Source organism: Pelodiscus sinensis, chromosome 31, assembly GCF_052426305.1.
Source record: "Pelodiscus sinensis isolate ZL-2025 chromosome 31, ASM5242630v1, whole genome shotgun sequence".
NCBI classification, from domain to species: domain Eukaryota; kingdom Metazoa; phylum Chordata; order Testudines; family Trionychidae; genus Pelodiscus; species Pelodiscus sinensis.
In genome coordinates, this window is record NC_143082.1 from 294076 (window position 1) to 306465 (window position 12390).

Genomic DNA, 12390 nt, shown 5'->3' on the forward strand with positions numbered 1-12390 from the left:
CATGACAGATAAAGTGGCTGCTGCCCATTAAAGCTGTGCATTATGACCTGTTCCAAGAGACCCAGGGAGGTTATTGGCTGGCTTATTCCTGACTTATACTGAGCATAAAGAACAGGTAGTTCTAGGTTATGGGGTTACACGTCCACGCAGAGTGTTCTGAAGGTGCCATAAACCCAGGGAATGAACCTCGGCTCTGCATAACTCCAAGGCAGAATTAGGGTCCCCACATTCTGTAACAGCCTGTTTTACTAGTGCGCAGGGCACATGGACACAAACCTCAGCACAGGCCTCAACTGGAGTACTGTGTCCAGTTCTGGGTGCCACATTTCAGGAAAGATGTGGAGAAATTGGAGAAGGTCCAGAGAAGAGCAACAAAAATGATTAAACGTCTAGAAACCATGATCTATGAGGGAAGATTGAAAGAACTGGGTTTGTTTAGTCTGGAAAAGAGAACATAAGAACGGCCAGACTGGGTCAGACCAAAGGCCCATCCAGCCCAGTACTCTGTCTGCCCACAGTGGCCAATGCCAGGTGCCCCAGAGGGAGTGAACTGAATAGGTAAAGATCAAGCCATCTCTCTCCTGCCATCCATCTCCACCCTCTGACAAACAGAGGCTAGGGACACCGTTCCTTACCCATCATGGCTAATAGCCATTAATGGACTTAAATTCATGGAGCTTATCTAGTTCTCTTTTAAACCCTGTTACAGTCCTAGCCTTCACAACCTCTTCAGGCAAGGAGTTCCACAGATTGACTGTGTGCTGTGTGAAGAACTTCCTTTTATTTGTTTTAAACCTGCTTCCCATTAATTTCATTTGGTGGCCCCTAGTTCTTATATTATGGGAACAAGTAAACAACTTTTCCTTATTCAGAAAAGACTGAAAGGGGACATTTAGATTTCAAGTACCTAACAGGTTGTTACAAGGAAGAGGGAGAAAAATTATTCTCCTTAACCTCTGGTGATAGGATAAGAAGCAATGGGCATAAATTGCATAATTGCAGTTTAGGTTGGAAATTAGGAAAAACTTCCTAATTAACTTGTGAAAGTGATCATGAAATCAAAGAGTTCATGATACTAAGGAATGGTAGAAGGGAGAAGAGCCAAATTGAGACAATGGATTTCAGGAAGGTAGATTTTAGTAAATTCAAAGATCTGGTAGGCAAGACTAAGAGGAAGAACAGCTGAAGAGAGTTGGCAGTTTTTCAAAGGGACATTATTAAGGGCCCAAAAGCAAACTATTCCGATGTGAAGGACTAGTTGACTAGTCGCTTTCCCCACTCCCCCATTGCTGCCTCTATCAGAAAGAGACAGCAAGAGGGGGGAAGAGAAGAGGGTACTTGAAAGTGGCAGTGCCTCTTGAAGCCTGGGGCCAGACCCCGGGCTCCACATTGTGCTGCCACTTTGAAATGCTGTGTGCAGCTCAGGGCCAGCTGGAGTGTCCCCTGGCTGCAATGCAGTGTTTCAAAGCAGCAGCGCTGCTTGGAGCCCAGGATCAGCTGGGGACTAACCCTGGGCTTCTTGTGGCACTGCTGCTTTGAAATGCCGCAGGGAGCCCAGTGTCAGGCTCCTCGCAGCATTTCAAAGTGGTGGCACCATGTGGAACCTGGGATCAGCTGGAGACTCTGCCACTGATCCCTGGGCTCCTTGTGGTGCTGCCACTTTGAAACACCAAGGAAAGCCCGGTGTCAGACTCCTCGTGGAGTTTCAATACGGCAGCACTGCATGGAGCACGGGATCAGCGGAGGAGTCCCTGGGCTTCATGCAGTGCTTTCACCTTTGAAGTGTGGCAACAGCCCGAGAGCTGTTGCTACACTTCAAAGGTGGAGGCACCCTATCGACTAATCTAATAGTTGATGCAAAATGCATTGACTATTTGATTAGTCAATTAGTCAATATTTAACATGCCTAATAGACAATATGGCAAAAAAACGCCTTGGCTTAACCAGGAGATCTTGCATGATCTAAAAATAAAAAAGGAGTCCTATAAAACGTGGAAACTAAGTCAGATTACAAAGGATGAATATAAGCAAACAACACACGTATGCAGGGACAAGATTAGGAAGGCAAAGGCACAAAATAAGCTCAATCAAGCTAGAGACATAAAGGGTAACAGGATGACATTCTATAAAAATATTAGAAGCAAGAGGAAGACCCAAGGACAGGGTAGGCCCATTGCTCAGTGAGGAGGGAGCAACAATAACAGAAAACTTGGAAATGGCAGAGGTGCTTAATGACTTCTTTGTTTCGGTCTTCACCAAGAAGTCTGATGATGAAGGGATGCCTAATATAGGGAATGATAGTGGAAATTAGGTAGGTTTAGAAGTTAAAATAAAAAAAGATCAAGTTAAAAATTACTTAGAAAAGTTAAGATGTGTTCAAGTCACCAGGGCCTGATTAAACGCATCCTAGAATACTCAAGGAGCTGATAGAGGAGGTATCTGAGCCTTTAGCTAGCATCTTTGAAAAATCATAGAAGACAGGAGAGATTCCAGAAGACTGGAAAAGGCCAAATCTAGTGCCCATCTATAAAAAGGGAAATAAGAACAACCCAGGAAACTACAGACCAGTCAGTTTAACTTCTGTGCCAGGAAAGATAATGAAGCAAGTAATTAAGGAATTTACCTGCAAACATCTGGAAGAAAATAAGGTCAGAGGTAACAGCCAGCATGGATTGTAAAGAAAAATTAATGTCAAACCAATCTGATAGCTTTCTTTGATAGGATAACAAGTCTTGTGGATAAGGGAGAAGTGGTGAATGTGGTATACCTAGACTTTAGTAAGGCATTTGATACGGTCTCGCATTACCTTCTTAACAATAAACTAGCCGAATACAACTGAGATGGGGCTACTATAAGGTGGGTGCATAACTGGCTGGATAACCATTCTCAGAAAGTAGTTATTAATGGTTCACAGTCATGCTGGAAGGGCATAACAAGTGGTGTTCTGCAGGGGTTTGTTTTGGGACTGGTTCTGTTCAATATCTTCATCAATGATTTAGATGATGGAGAGTACACTTATTAAGTTTCCAGATGATACCAAGCTAGGAGGGGTTGCAAGTGCTTTTGAGGATAGGGTCATAATTCAAAATGATCTGGACAAACTGGAGAAATGAGCTGAGGTCATTCAGCACCCAGTACAACAGGGTCCTAACCAATGTTTCCTGTAAGCTCGGCACTTTGGTGGCCATCCCGGAGAGATTCACATGCTGCCCAGCTGATTATCACAGATCTCACAAGCTGGCAGCATATATTTCTACTGGTGGTGCATATCCACACATGCACCAGTGTACGTAACAAAATTTATTCTGCACATGGGTGGAAAAAAATAGAGGGAACATTAGTCCTAACCCCAGCTCTAAGATGCCCCTCTCTCTCTCTCTCTTTCTGAGCCTGCCACCTTCATCTCTGCAGTTTTGCATTGGGCAAGCTGGAAACGAGATGAAGCTGTATTTGTCATTAGGCGATTTTCTTTGTTCCCTTGGCTACTGCAGCATTCAGGGGACTGAGTCCAGTCATTATCTGAAAGGAGAGCCCTGTCTAAACAGGTTTGCTGTCCTGGCTTTTTCCAACAGAGTTTCTCCTTCAAGCATGATTCAAGTGAGGGCTCCGTGTCTGATAAGTCGTCTTCCAGTGAAGCCGTCAATGAGCTGACAATGGAGGGAGCCCACAGCCCCCTGAGCACAGACCCCCTAGGTAAATGTCATACAGGGGCATGTGTTCCTGGGGCAGGTTTTGGATGGGCTTGATATGTGTTTACTGAACTTTCACCGCTTCTGTGTCTGCCTGTCTCTGTACGAGTCTCTGTGTATGGGGTCATGGCATCACCCGGCCTCTGTTTTCTATCTAGCCAGCCCCCTCTAGTCTAGTGCAGCCATTGGGCTAACTTGTCACCAGGTGTTGGTCTATGACAAGCCCTTCTCAGGAAGAATTTTCTTTCCCTCTGTGCAAGCCCTGCTGCTAAAGACCCCGGGGCCCCAAGTGACTCACTAGAGCAAATTCTCTAAGGGTATGTCTACACTACAGCACTAATTCATACTAACTTAATTTCAATTAGTTAATTCGAACTAAGCTAATTCAAACTAGTGCATCTAGACCTAAAAACTAATTTGAATTAGCGTTTTGCTGATTCAAACTAGCATGTCCACATTGAGTGGACCCTGAACCGAGGTTAAGGCTGGTCGGAACCAGTGCCAGCAGGGCATCAGGTTAGCACTTAGAGTATGGAGCTGCTGCCTCAGGCTAGCTGAGCTCTGTGCTTAAAGGGACCAGACCCCCACCCCGGACAGACAGTTCTCAGGGTTCCCCGCTTGCTTGTCTACCTCGATGAGGGACAGCAAAGCAGTTCTGTCTTGGAGTGCCCTGAGTGCCCGCACTCGGCACATCATAGCACTCGGCCATCAGCCCGGCTGCACTTGCCACAGGCTGCCATCTGGTGGGGGGGTTAATTGGGGGGCTGTCAGGATCCAGGAGGCCCTGCAGGAGAGCCTGAAGAACCCGCAGAGCCACCCCAGTCCTCCCCATTGGGGGCTTGTGCCCCATTCCTCCCTCACCTCCTTCCATTTACCCCCTCCCTAGCCCCCCCTTCATGATGTAAAAAATAAAGGACACGTGTGTTCAAAAATAGAAACTCTCTTTATTTAACAAAACTGGGAGGGAGGGGGATTAACCTCTGGGGAGACTGGGAAAAGGACGTGGGAGAGGGGAAGAGAGAGGGTGGGTGAGGGGAGGAGGAAACCTGGGAGGAGGGAGCTGGAAGGGGGAAGCCAGGGGAAGGAGGAGGAGGGGAAGTATAAAACTATGATACGCCATATCTTCAGTACAGTGTACAGACGTGGTCTCCTCACCTCAAAAAAGATGTTTTGGCCTTGGAAAGGGTTCAGAAAAGGGCAACTAAAATGATTAGGGATTTGGAACAGATCCCATATGAAGAGAGGCGAAAGAGACTGGGACTTTTCAGCTTTGCAAAGAGGAGACTAAGGGGGGGATATGATAGAGGTCTATAAAATCATGAGTGGTGTGGAGAGGGTGCATAAAGAAAAGTTCTTCATTAGTTCCCATAATATAAGGACTAAAGGACACCAAATGAAATGAATGGGTAGCAGGCTTCAAACTAATAAAAGAAAGTTTTTCACAAAGCAAATAGTCAACCTGTGGAACTCCTTGCCACAGGAGGCTGTGAAGGCTAGAACTATAACAGAGTTTAAAAAGAAGTTAGATAAAGTCATGGAGGTTGGGTCCATGGAGTGATATTAGCCAGGGGGTAGGAACGGTGTCCCTGGCCTCTGTTTGTGGAAGGCTGGAGATGGATGGCACGAGACAAATGGCTTGGTCATTATCTTTGGTCCATCCCCTCCGGGGTAGCTGGTGTTATCCACTGTCAGCAGACAGGCTACTGGGCTAGATGGACCTTTGGTCTGACCCAGTATGGCCAATCTTATGTTCTAAGCTCAGGGTCGGGGGTCTCACTGGACCAACTTGATTTTCATGCAAACCTGCTCCTGGGTTCTCATGTGGCCTTTGGTGGCCAGGCTGGCAGCTATCTTGCCCTAGATGGCCACTTTCCTGTGCCTAGTGCAGAGATTGTGGACGTTGGAGGTCTCCCCCCAAATCTGGATGAAGTCCACGATCTTCGCACTAAACCAGGCAGGCGCCTGCCTCCTGCAGCCCCGGGCAGGCTCCTGGGAGCCGTCAGCCTGGTCCTGGGAAGAGGCAGAGGGCTGGGTGGCAGCAGGTGGCTGGCTCATGCCGTGTCAGGTGCAGGGTCTGCTGGCTGGGTGCTGGCAGGCTTGCACCTGGCACGGGCACCGTAGCCAGACCGTGGCCCTTTAAGGGTTCCGGGGCCAGGAGGGGGGCAGAAGAGTTTCCCTGGCTTGGCCCAGAGTGGACACCAGGGCAAGCTGGGAAGGGCTAGCCTCCAACTAGTTCAAATTAAGTGGCTACACAGCCCTTAATTCGAACTAGGCGTTAGTCCTCGAGGAATGAGGTTTACCTAGTTCGAATTAAGCACTCTGCTAGTTCGAATTAAGTTTGAACTAGCGGTTTGTATGTGTAGCTCCTATGAAAGTTAATTCGAACTAATGGCTGTTAGTTCGAATTAACTTTGTAGTGTAGACATACCCCCTCCTGGCAGGATTCACAGCTTTGAGAATAAAGAGCCTGATTCTTCCTTCACTGTAACCCATTTCACACCACTGATGTCTCTGACATGACTCCTGATTTGCAATAGGGTGAAGAGAGGAGGCTCAGTCCCCAGCACTGAACAGGGAGGGGATGGAGATGGGGGGAGGAGGGGTAATGGCCTCTACTTATGTGTTTGTCCAGGGATTCCTACGTGTCCCCTTTGTCGCATGAGTCAGGCCCGCGTGTCAGGCTGGGAGGGGACCTCATTTTATAGTAACTCTATCTCACTTTTTGCTCAGCTGTAAACAGAAGCAACAGCTCGGAGCTGGAGGAGCCTGAGGAATCAGTGCATGAAAAGCCAGCCCCAGACTCGGATTCAGTTCTAGGCACCCAACCCCGGGGGCACTTCAGCCGGCAGCCAGTGAAGTATCCTCGACCAGCACAGGTCAATACGAGGCCAATCATTCCCAACCCTTCCAGTTTGTCCTTGATGGCTGCTGTTCTGTCTAGCGCAGGGAGGGAGGCTGAAGTGGAAGGCAGGCCTGCAGACTGCAGCTCCGTGGCAAAGGAAACCCTGGAGAAGAAAGGTGGAAGCAGCAGGAGTAGCTCCCCAGAGACCAGCATGCTGCACCGCCATCCTGGAGGCAAACAGCAGCTCAGACATTTCGAGATCACCCAGGAAACTGCCAGGATCATCTCCAAGGTTCAAACCAGCGACCCTTCCACAGAGTTCTCTCAGGCTTCCTTGGAAAGGACAAGCACGGACTGCATTGAACCCAAACTAGGCCCTGACTTGGGGACACCATCCCAGGGAAACCTGTGTGAACAGTGAGGCAGCCCTGCTGGAGACAGAGCTGCGCTGCCACAAGTGCTACCTACTAATTGACGGCGACAAAGGAAGGGAGGTGATAAGGCCCTGATCCCAGCATCTCTGCTAGGGTGGAAGACTGCAGGAAACATCTGTTATGCCTCAGCAGGCAAGCTGTGGGGCAGCCCAGACTTAGCTTTTTTACTGGTTAGCAAACTCCAAGCGCCCTTTAAGAAATAAGTGCAGAGGCTCTGTTCATGGAAAGCAAACATCTGCTTCTGGCACCAGGTGTTTTCCTGCAAGGGGTGGGCTCTGTGATATCTGGACAGAGAAAGCATTTACATGGCTGCCAATATCTATGCAGAGAGGAAGTGACTGTGAGAATTGGGGAGCTGGAGAGGAAACACTCATAAATGGTCACTTTCTTGAAGCTACAAGCCTCCACTGATTTGTTCCATTCAAAGCATCCCTCATTTTTCAGCATAAATCCAGGGACGTAGAGTGTGTTGACATGGTCTGTTCCCGGGGCTTCCACTGCTGGAATTTCTGTTTTCTATAAACACAGATAAAAGCATAAGTCATTTTGAGAAGAAGAGACTGTGCCACCCAGTGAGCAGTATCAGCGTGCTACTTTATCTTAATCCCATCTCTCTGCTTTTCCAACAGACCCCTCCATCTCTAGCATCTCTTGAACAGCTGTTGCAACCACAATCCCCTGAACCCATTGCAGAAAGGCTTTCTGTGGTGTTCAGCATTTTCCATGCCTGGATCACACCTTTCCCCACTCCCATGCACTGCGATCATTCATCACGGAGCCCTCTTCTGGTAGTGTCAGGATCAAACTATGCCCCTGGGACTTTTGTGTGAGGAAAACCTCAGGATTGGGCCTCCAATGAATACATGTAGTGAGCTAACACTGAAATGTGTGAGCTAAAATGATGGGTCGCTAACCTGGAGTAATTCAGGTCATAGGAATGTGCACTGTGATCAACTGCAGTGGATTTTCTTGGTTTCTGGTTATGCACTGGGTGAAATACACCCCTGGGGAGATGGCAGTGTAAGGACTAGCCACCCATTTAAGAGGGGTGAATTTCTCCAGCAGTGAGCAACTGTAAGCCAGGACGCCCTAGGCAGATGATTAAAGCCTTGGTGTTACATCTCTAATTCTGTTCAAGAGCTCCTCTTTCTTTTGGTAAAGTTGGCCACCTTCTTTTTTCTCTAGCCTTGTCCATCATCTTTGTGTTTGTTCCTGTTTCTTAACAAGATCCTAACAGAAACTCTAAGGATTTATTTCCAGCAGTTGTAGAGCTTGGGCCAAAAAATGGGGAATATCACCCATTCATTCCACAGTATGCCTCAGAAGATGTGTATTTAATGTTAAAACATGTGGCTTTGTGTTCTTGGATATTAAATTATCTTTTAACAAAATGAGTTTCTGTGGTAAGTGTGTGGGAGCTTTGTTACAAGTTTTTGTGTCCTGCTTGCTTGTTAAATGAGCCTTTGTGAAATCCCTGATTGGATGTTCGTTGCCCAGTTGTCATTATTTGGTACTGCATGTTGAACCACTCTAGTCTGGCACCTTCTAGTTCAGCAACATCCGTGGTCCGGTGTGATTTTAGTTAGCCAGATGTCCTCTTTTCATGGGTATGGCCAAGTTTCCTGCAGTCCCATAAAGTTTTACAGCCCCCAGTCCTGCCTCTCGGTGTTCCGTGCTCTTATTTAGCTAATTTATCCCTAAATATCCTCTAAGAGCAGAGTTTGCAATGGAAGTGTTGGTAATGCTGCTAGACATTACTGACCTCCTGTGGTTCAGCAAATTGTCTGGTTCAGCACTGGTCAGGTCCTGAGGATGTCAGACTACAGAGGTTCAGTATTTCTAGAGAGGTAGAATATTTATCTAGCATTGCTTGGGTCTTTAACTTTCAAATAAGTTTTGGTTTTCTTCATTGTTCTGGGAGGTGGCTGGGGATGAGGAGTTCATTATGCAGGTTGGCCCAGGGAAAGAAGATCTTCTCAGTCCTCCCTCACCAGAGCTGCCTGGGGCCAGGTTAGAAGCACCTGTCCATGGCCACTGCAGCTGCAGTGGGCACAGCTGGGGGAAGGGTGCATGTCCTCCGACTGGGAGACAGGTATAGACAGACACACAGACAAACGCTCTGAAACATACATTAGATAGCTATCCATTTCTCCACCCTGCCCCCTGCTGGCCCAATGGGGTTATAGCTGTCCCAGTTCCCACGTCTGGCCCCTTGCTGCCCTGGTGTTCATTCTGCAGTATAACTATCTCTCCTACCAGATCCTTCCTTTCCCATTTTATGAAAAACAATTAAATTCCAGGCACATCCCATTGTCTTGGCACAATCAAAGCCTGACCTTGCTTTAAGTTATGATAAGAAGAAGCTGCATCCCAAATTTTGTCCTAACTCTTATGGTTTAGGAGATGTTCTTGAACAAATAGACTCACAGGCTACGTCTCGACTGGCATGATTTTCCACAAATGCTTTTAACAGAAAAGTTTTCCGTTAAAAGCATTTTCGGAAAAGAGCGTCTAGATTGGCACGGACACTTTTCCACAAAAGCACTTTTTGCAGAAAAGCATCCGTGCCAATCCAGACACGCTGTTGCGCAAAAAAAGCCCCGATCGCCATTTTTGCAATCGGGGCTTTTTTGCGCAAAACAAATCTGAGCTGTCTACACTGGCCCTTTTGCGCAAAAGGACTTTTGCCCAAACGGGAGCAGCATAGTATTTCTGCAAGAAGCACTGATTTCAGACAGTAGGAAGTCAGTGTTCTTGCGGAAATTCAAGCGACCAGTGTAGACAGCTGGCAAGTCTTTCTGCAAAAGCAGCTGCTTTTGCGGAAAAACTTGCCAGTCTAGACACAGCCACAGAGGGACGGACAGACAGACAAATGCACATTTCTAAAATACATAGGAAGAAGAAAATATGCCAACAGTCAGGGGCGGCCTGTGAGCCTAGGCAAACTAGGCAGTTGCCTAGGGTGCCACCGGCCCGGGCGCCCTGTGATTACATTGCAGCCATTGATGGCTGTGCAGGTGGGGGGTGCCGATCACGCCTTCCACCTAGGGCGCCAGCTGCCGCAGCCGGCCTCAGGCCGCTCTTGCCAACAGTGCCCTCAACCTTTTATAGAACAAAAATGAAAGACAGTCCCTGTGCTGAAGAACTCACCATCTAAGGGCCAGACTAAGATAAGGCATCTGCAAGACCTGGAAGAGGAAGGTAACTCAGATTTTCCTTTCTTGTCTCATGTTTGAATTGAGTTTTATAGGATCAGGTGCTGCCTATACATCTCTCCTAGACTGGAGTGGGGAATCTTAGACCCAGGGGCCAGATGTGGCCCCTGGTTTGCCTGGATCCAGCCCTCAAGGCTCATCTCCTGCCCCTCCCCAGCATTGGGGAGCCCACACTGATACTCCACCCCCCACTCCCGCTACCTCACTGCAAGGCTGGAGCACACAAAATCTATTAGGCTGGGCGCTCCTAGGCTCTGGTGTGCGAGGGGAATGTGGGGAGTGTCTTTCTCCTCAGTCAGAGGCCACATCAGGGAGGGTTTGTTTTTGTTTTTTTGCTTCTCACTTGTGTGCAGCCCCCAACTGATTTTTTTGTGGGTGGGTGGCTCCTGACCCAAAAAAGTTTCCCCACCCCGTGCTAGACCATCATCCCGAGAGCAAGCCTGAGCGCTGATCCCCTGCTGGCACGTACGGGCAGCGTTCAGGCTGCACCTTATGAATTTGGTACTTTGCAAAGCTGTCAACTGGATTCCAGTAAATATATATTCCAGATGATGTTTGTGTTAGTTGCTAAGGTGCCATGGGACTGCTCATTTTTTAAATATATTAATACCATTTTGTTTGTGGTAGGATTTAAATCCAGAAAATATGCCTCTGACCAAATTTTGCATGGGCTCTGTGGAACAGTTCCTCTGCCAGTGTAAACTAGCATCACTATGTTGACTTCAATGGTGTGAGACCAATTCCAGCCACAGAACTGCCCATATGTGTCCACCAGATGGCACCTAAGAGTCCCCAGGACCATTGACCTGCTCCTGCTGTTGCTACCGTTCCTACTGGTTCCCTGTGCTTAGGGTTGCCATCTCTGAACTTTCAAAAAAGAGGACACCTGGTGCCTGCTGGTGCAGCTGCTCCACTCGCACAGGAGGCCAAACTCGGGAGCCTGACTCGGGAGCTGGCTGCTGCTGTCAGGGCTGTGGCGGCCCCCGCTGGCTCTCATGGAGCGAGGGGCGCCGCATGCCAGGCTCCTGCTTCCCGGCTGCACTGCCCCGAGACGTGCAGCAGCACGGGCTCCAGTGACACTGCCAACCAGCCAGCAGCTCGGGCCGCTGCGGGGCCAGGAGGAGAGAGTGGGGGGCCAGAGAGGCTGCTGGCTGGGGCCCATCGTGGGGCATGAAGTTAAAAGCACCAAGGGAAGAAGTGGCATGTCTAGAAAAGAAACCCAGGAATCCTGCTTCCCAGAATCCCTTCTTTTCCCCTGTTCACCCCACCAAGCACCAGCTCCCACAGTCTTCACAGAGCTGAGACTGGAACCCCCAAATCTAACCCACAGACCCACTGCCCACCTACAGGGAAGGAAAGAAGCCAGAAGTTCTAACACCCAGTTCCCTGCTGTAACCCAATGCCCCTGCCCTTCCCCAGAACCAGCCACACCCCTAACCCGCCCTGCTGTAACCCAGGGCACCCATCCCTCCATCAGAGACAGGCCCCCCCAGTCCTCCCCCTCCACTTTAACGCAATGCCCTTCCCCTTCCACAGAGTCAGGGCCATAACCTAGAGAGGTGGAGGGTAATGTGGTGACTCTGCGGGAAGAGCCACCCCCCCCCCCATATCGGACCTGCCCTGGGTCTCACCTGAGCTGCCACTGCTGCAGCCACATGCTTTTCCGGCCAGGCACTGGGGTGCATGCGCAGAGCGGCCATTAACGGTCTGGGCATGTGGCTCTGAACATTCAATTTGCCAAACACATGCCCCCTCTCTTCCTCGTTCCCCTTTACAAAGCAAAATCCTGGACATTTTTAGTCATTTAAAAAACCCAGCCAGACAGAGATTTAAGAAGCGAAAAGGAGGACATGTCTGGGGAAAAACCTGACAGATGGTAACCCTAGCTGTGCTGCTCTGACCAAATGCGGCCTTTCTACTGCACTACTTCATGCTGAGCAGCCCTTCTGACTGCAGCATTTACCTCATTGGGATTGTTTGAGGATATTTTTAACAAATGAAATTATTCTGTTTTGCACTTTCCATTCAAGAATCCAAAAGTGGTTTTCAAAAGCAGGTCAGTCAAATTTAACCCATTTTACAGATGGGTAATTTAAGGCACACCCAAAGCTAGATCCAGGAAGATAAACCATCTCAGCAGACTCCCTAACAGTAATACAGCCTAGAATCCTGTAACAGCGTTTGAAGATTCACTCTTTCTGGGACTTGCC

General features: G+C 48.6%; 1 protein-coding gene across 3 annotated transcripts in view; it reads left to right on the top strand.

Moving 5' to 3' along the window:
• GMIP (GEM interacting protein) overlaps window positions 1–9545 on the top strand; it is a 62641-nt gene extending 53096 nt beyond the window's left edge. Inside the window, exons 20-21 of one of the 3 annotated variants that reach the window (XM_006130253.5) lie at window positions 3573–3693; window positions 6420–9543. In XM_006130253.5, the coding sequence (XP_006130315.3) occupies window positions 3573–3693; window positions 6420–6952 (654 nt within the window). In that variant the 3' untranslated portion in view covers window positions 6953–9543. Of the gene's footprint in view, window positions 1–3572; window positions 3694–6419 lie in introns of all 3 variants that reach the window. The other 2 variants (XM_075902465.2, XM_075902464.2) reach the window with 2 other exon arrangements.
• Window positions 9546–12390: the final 2845 nt, after the last annotated feature.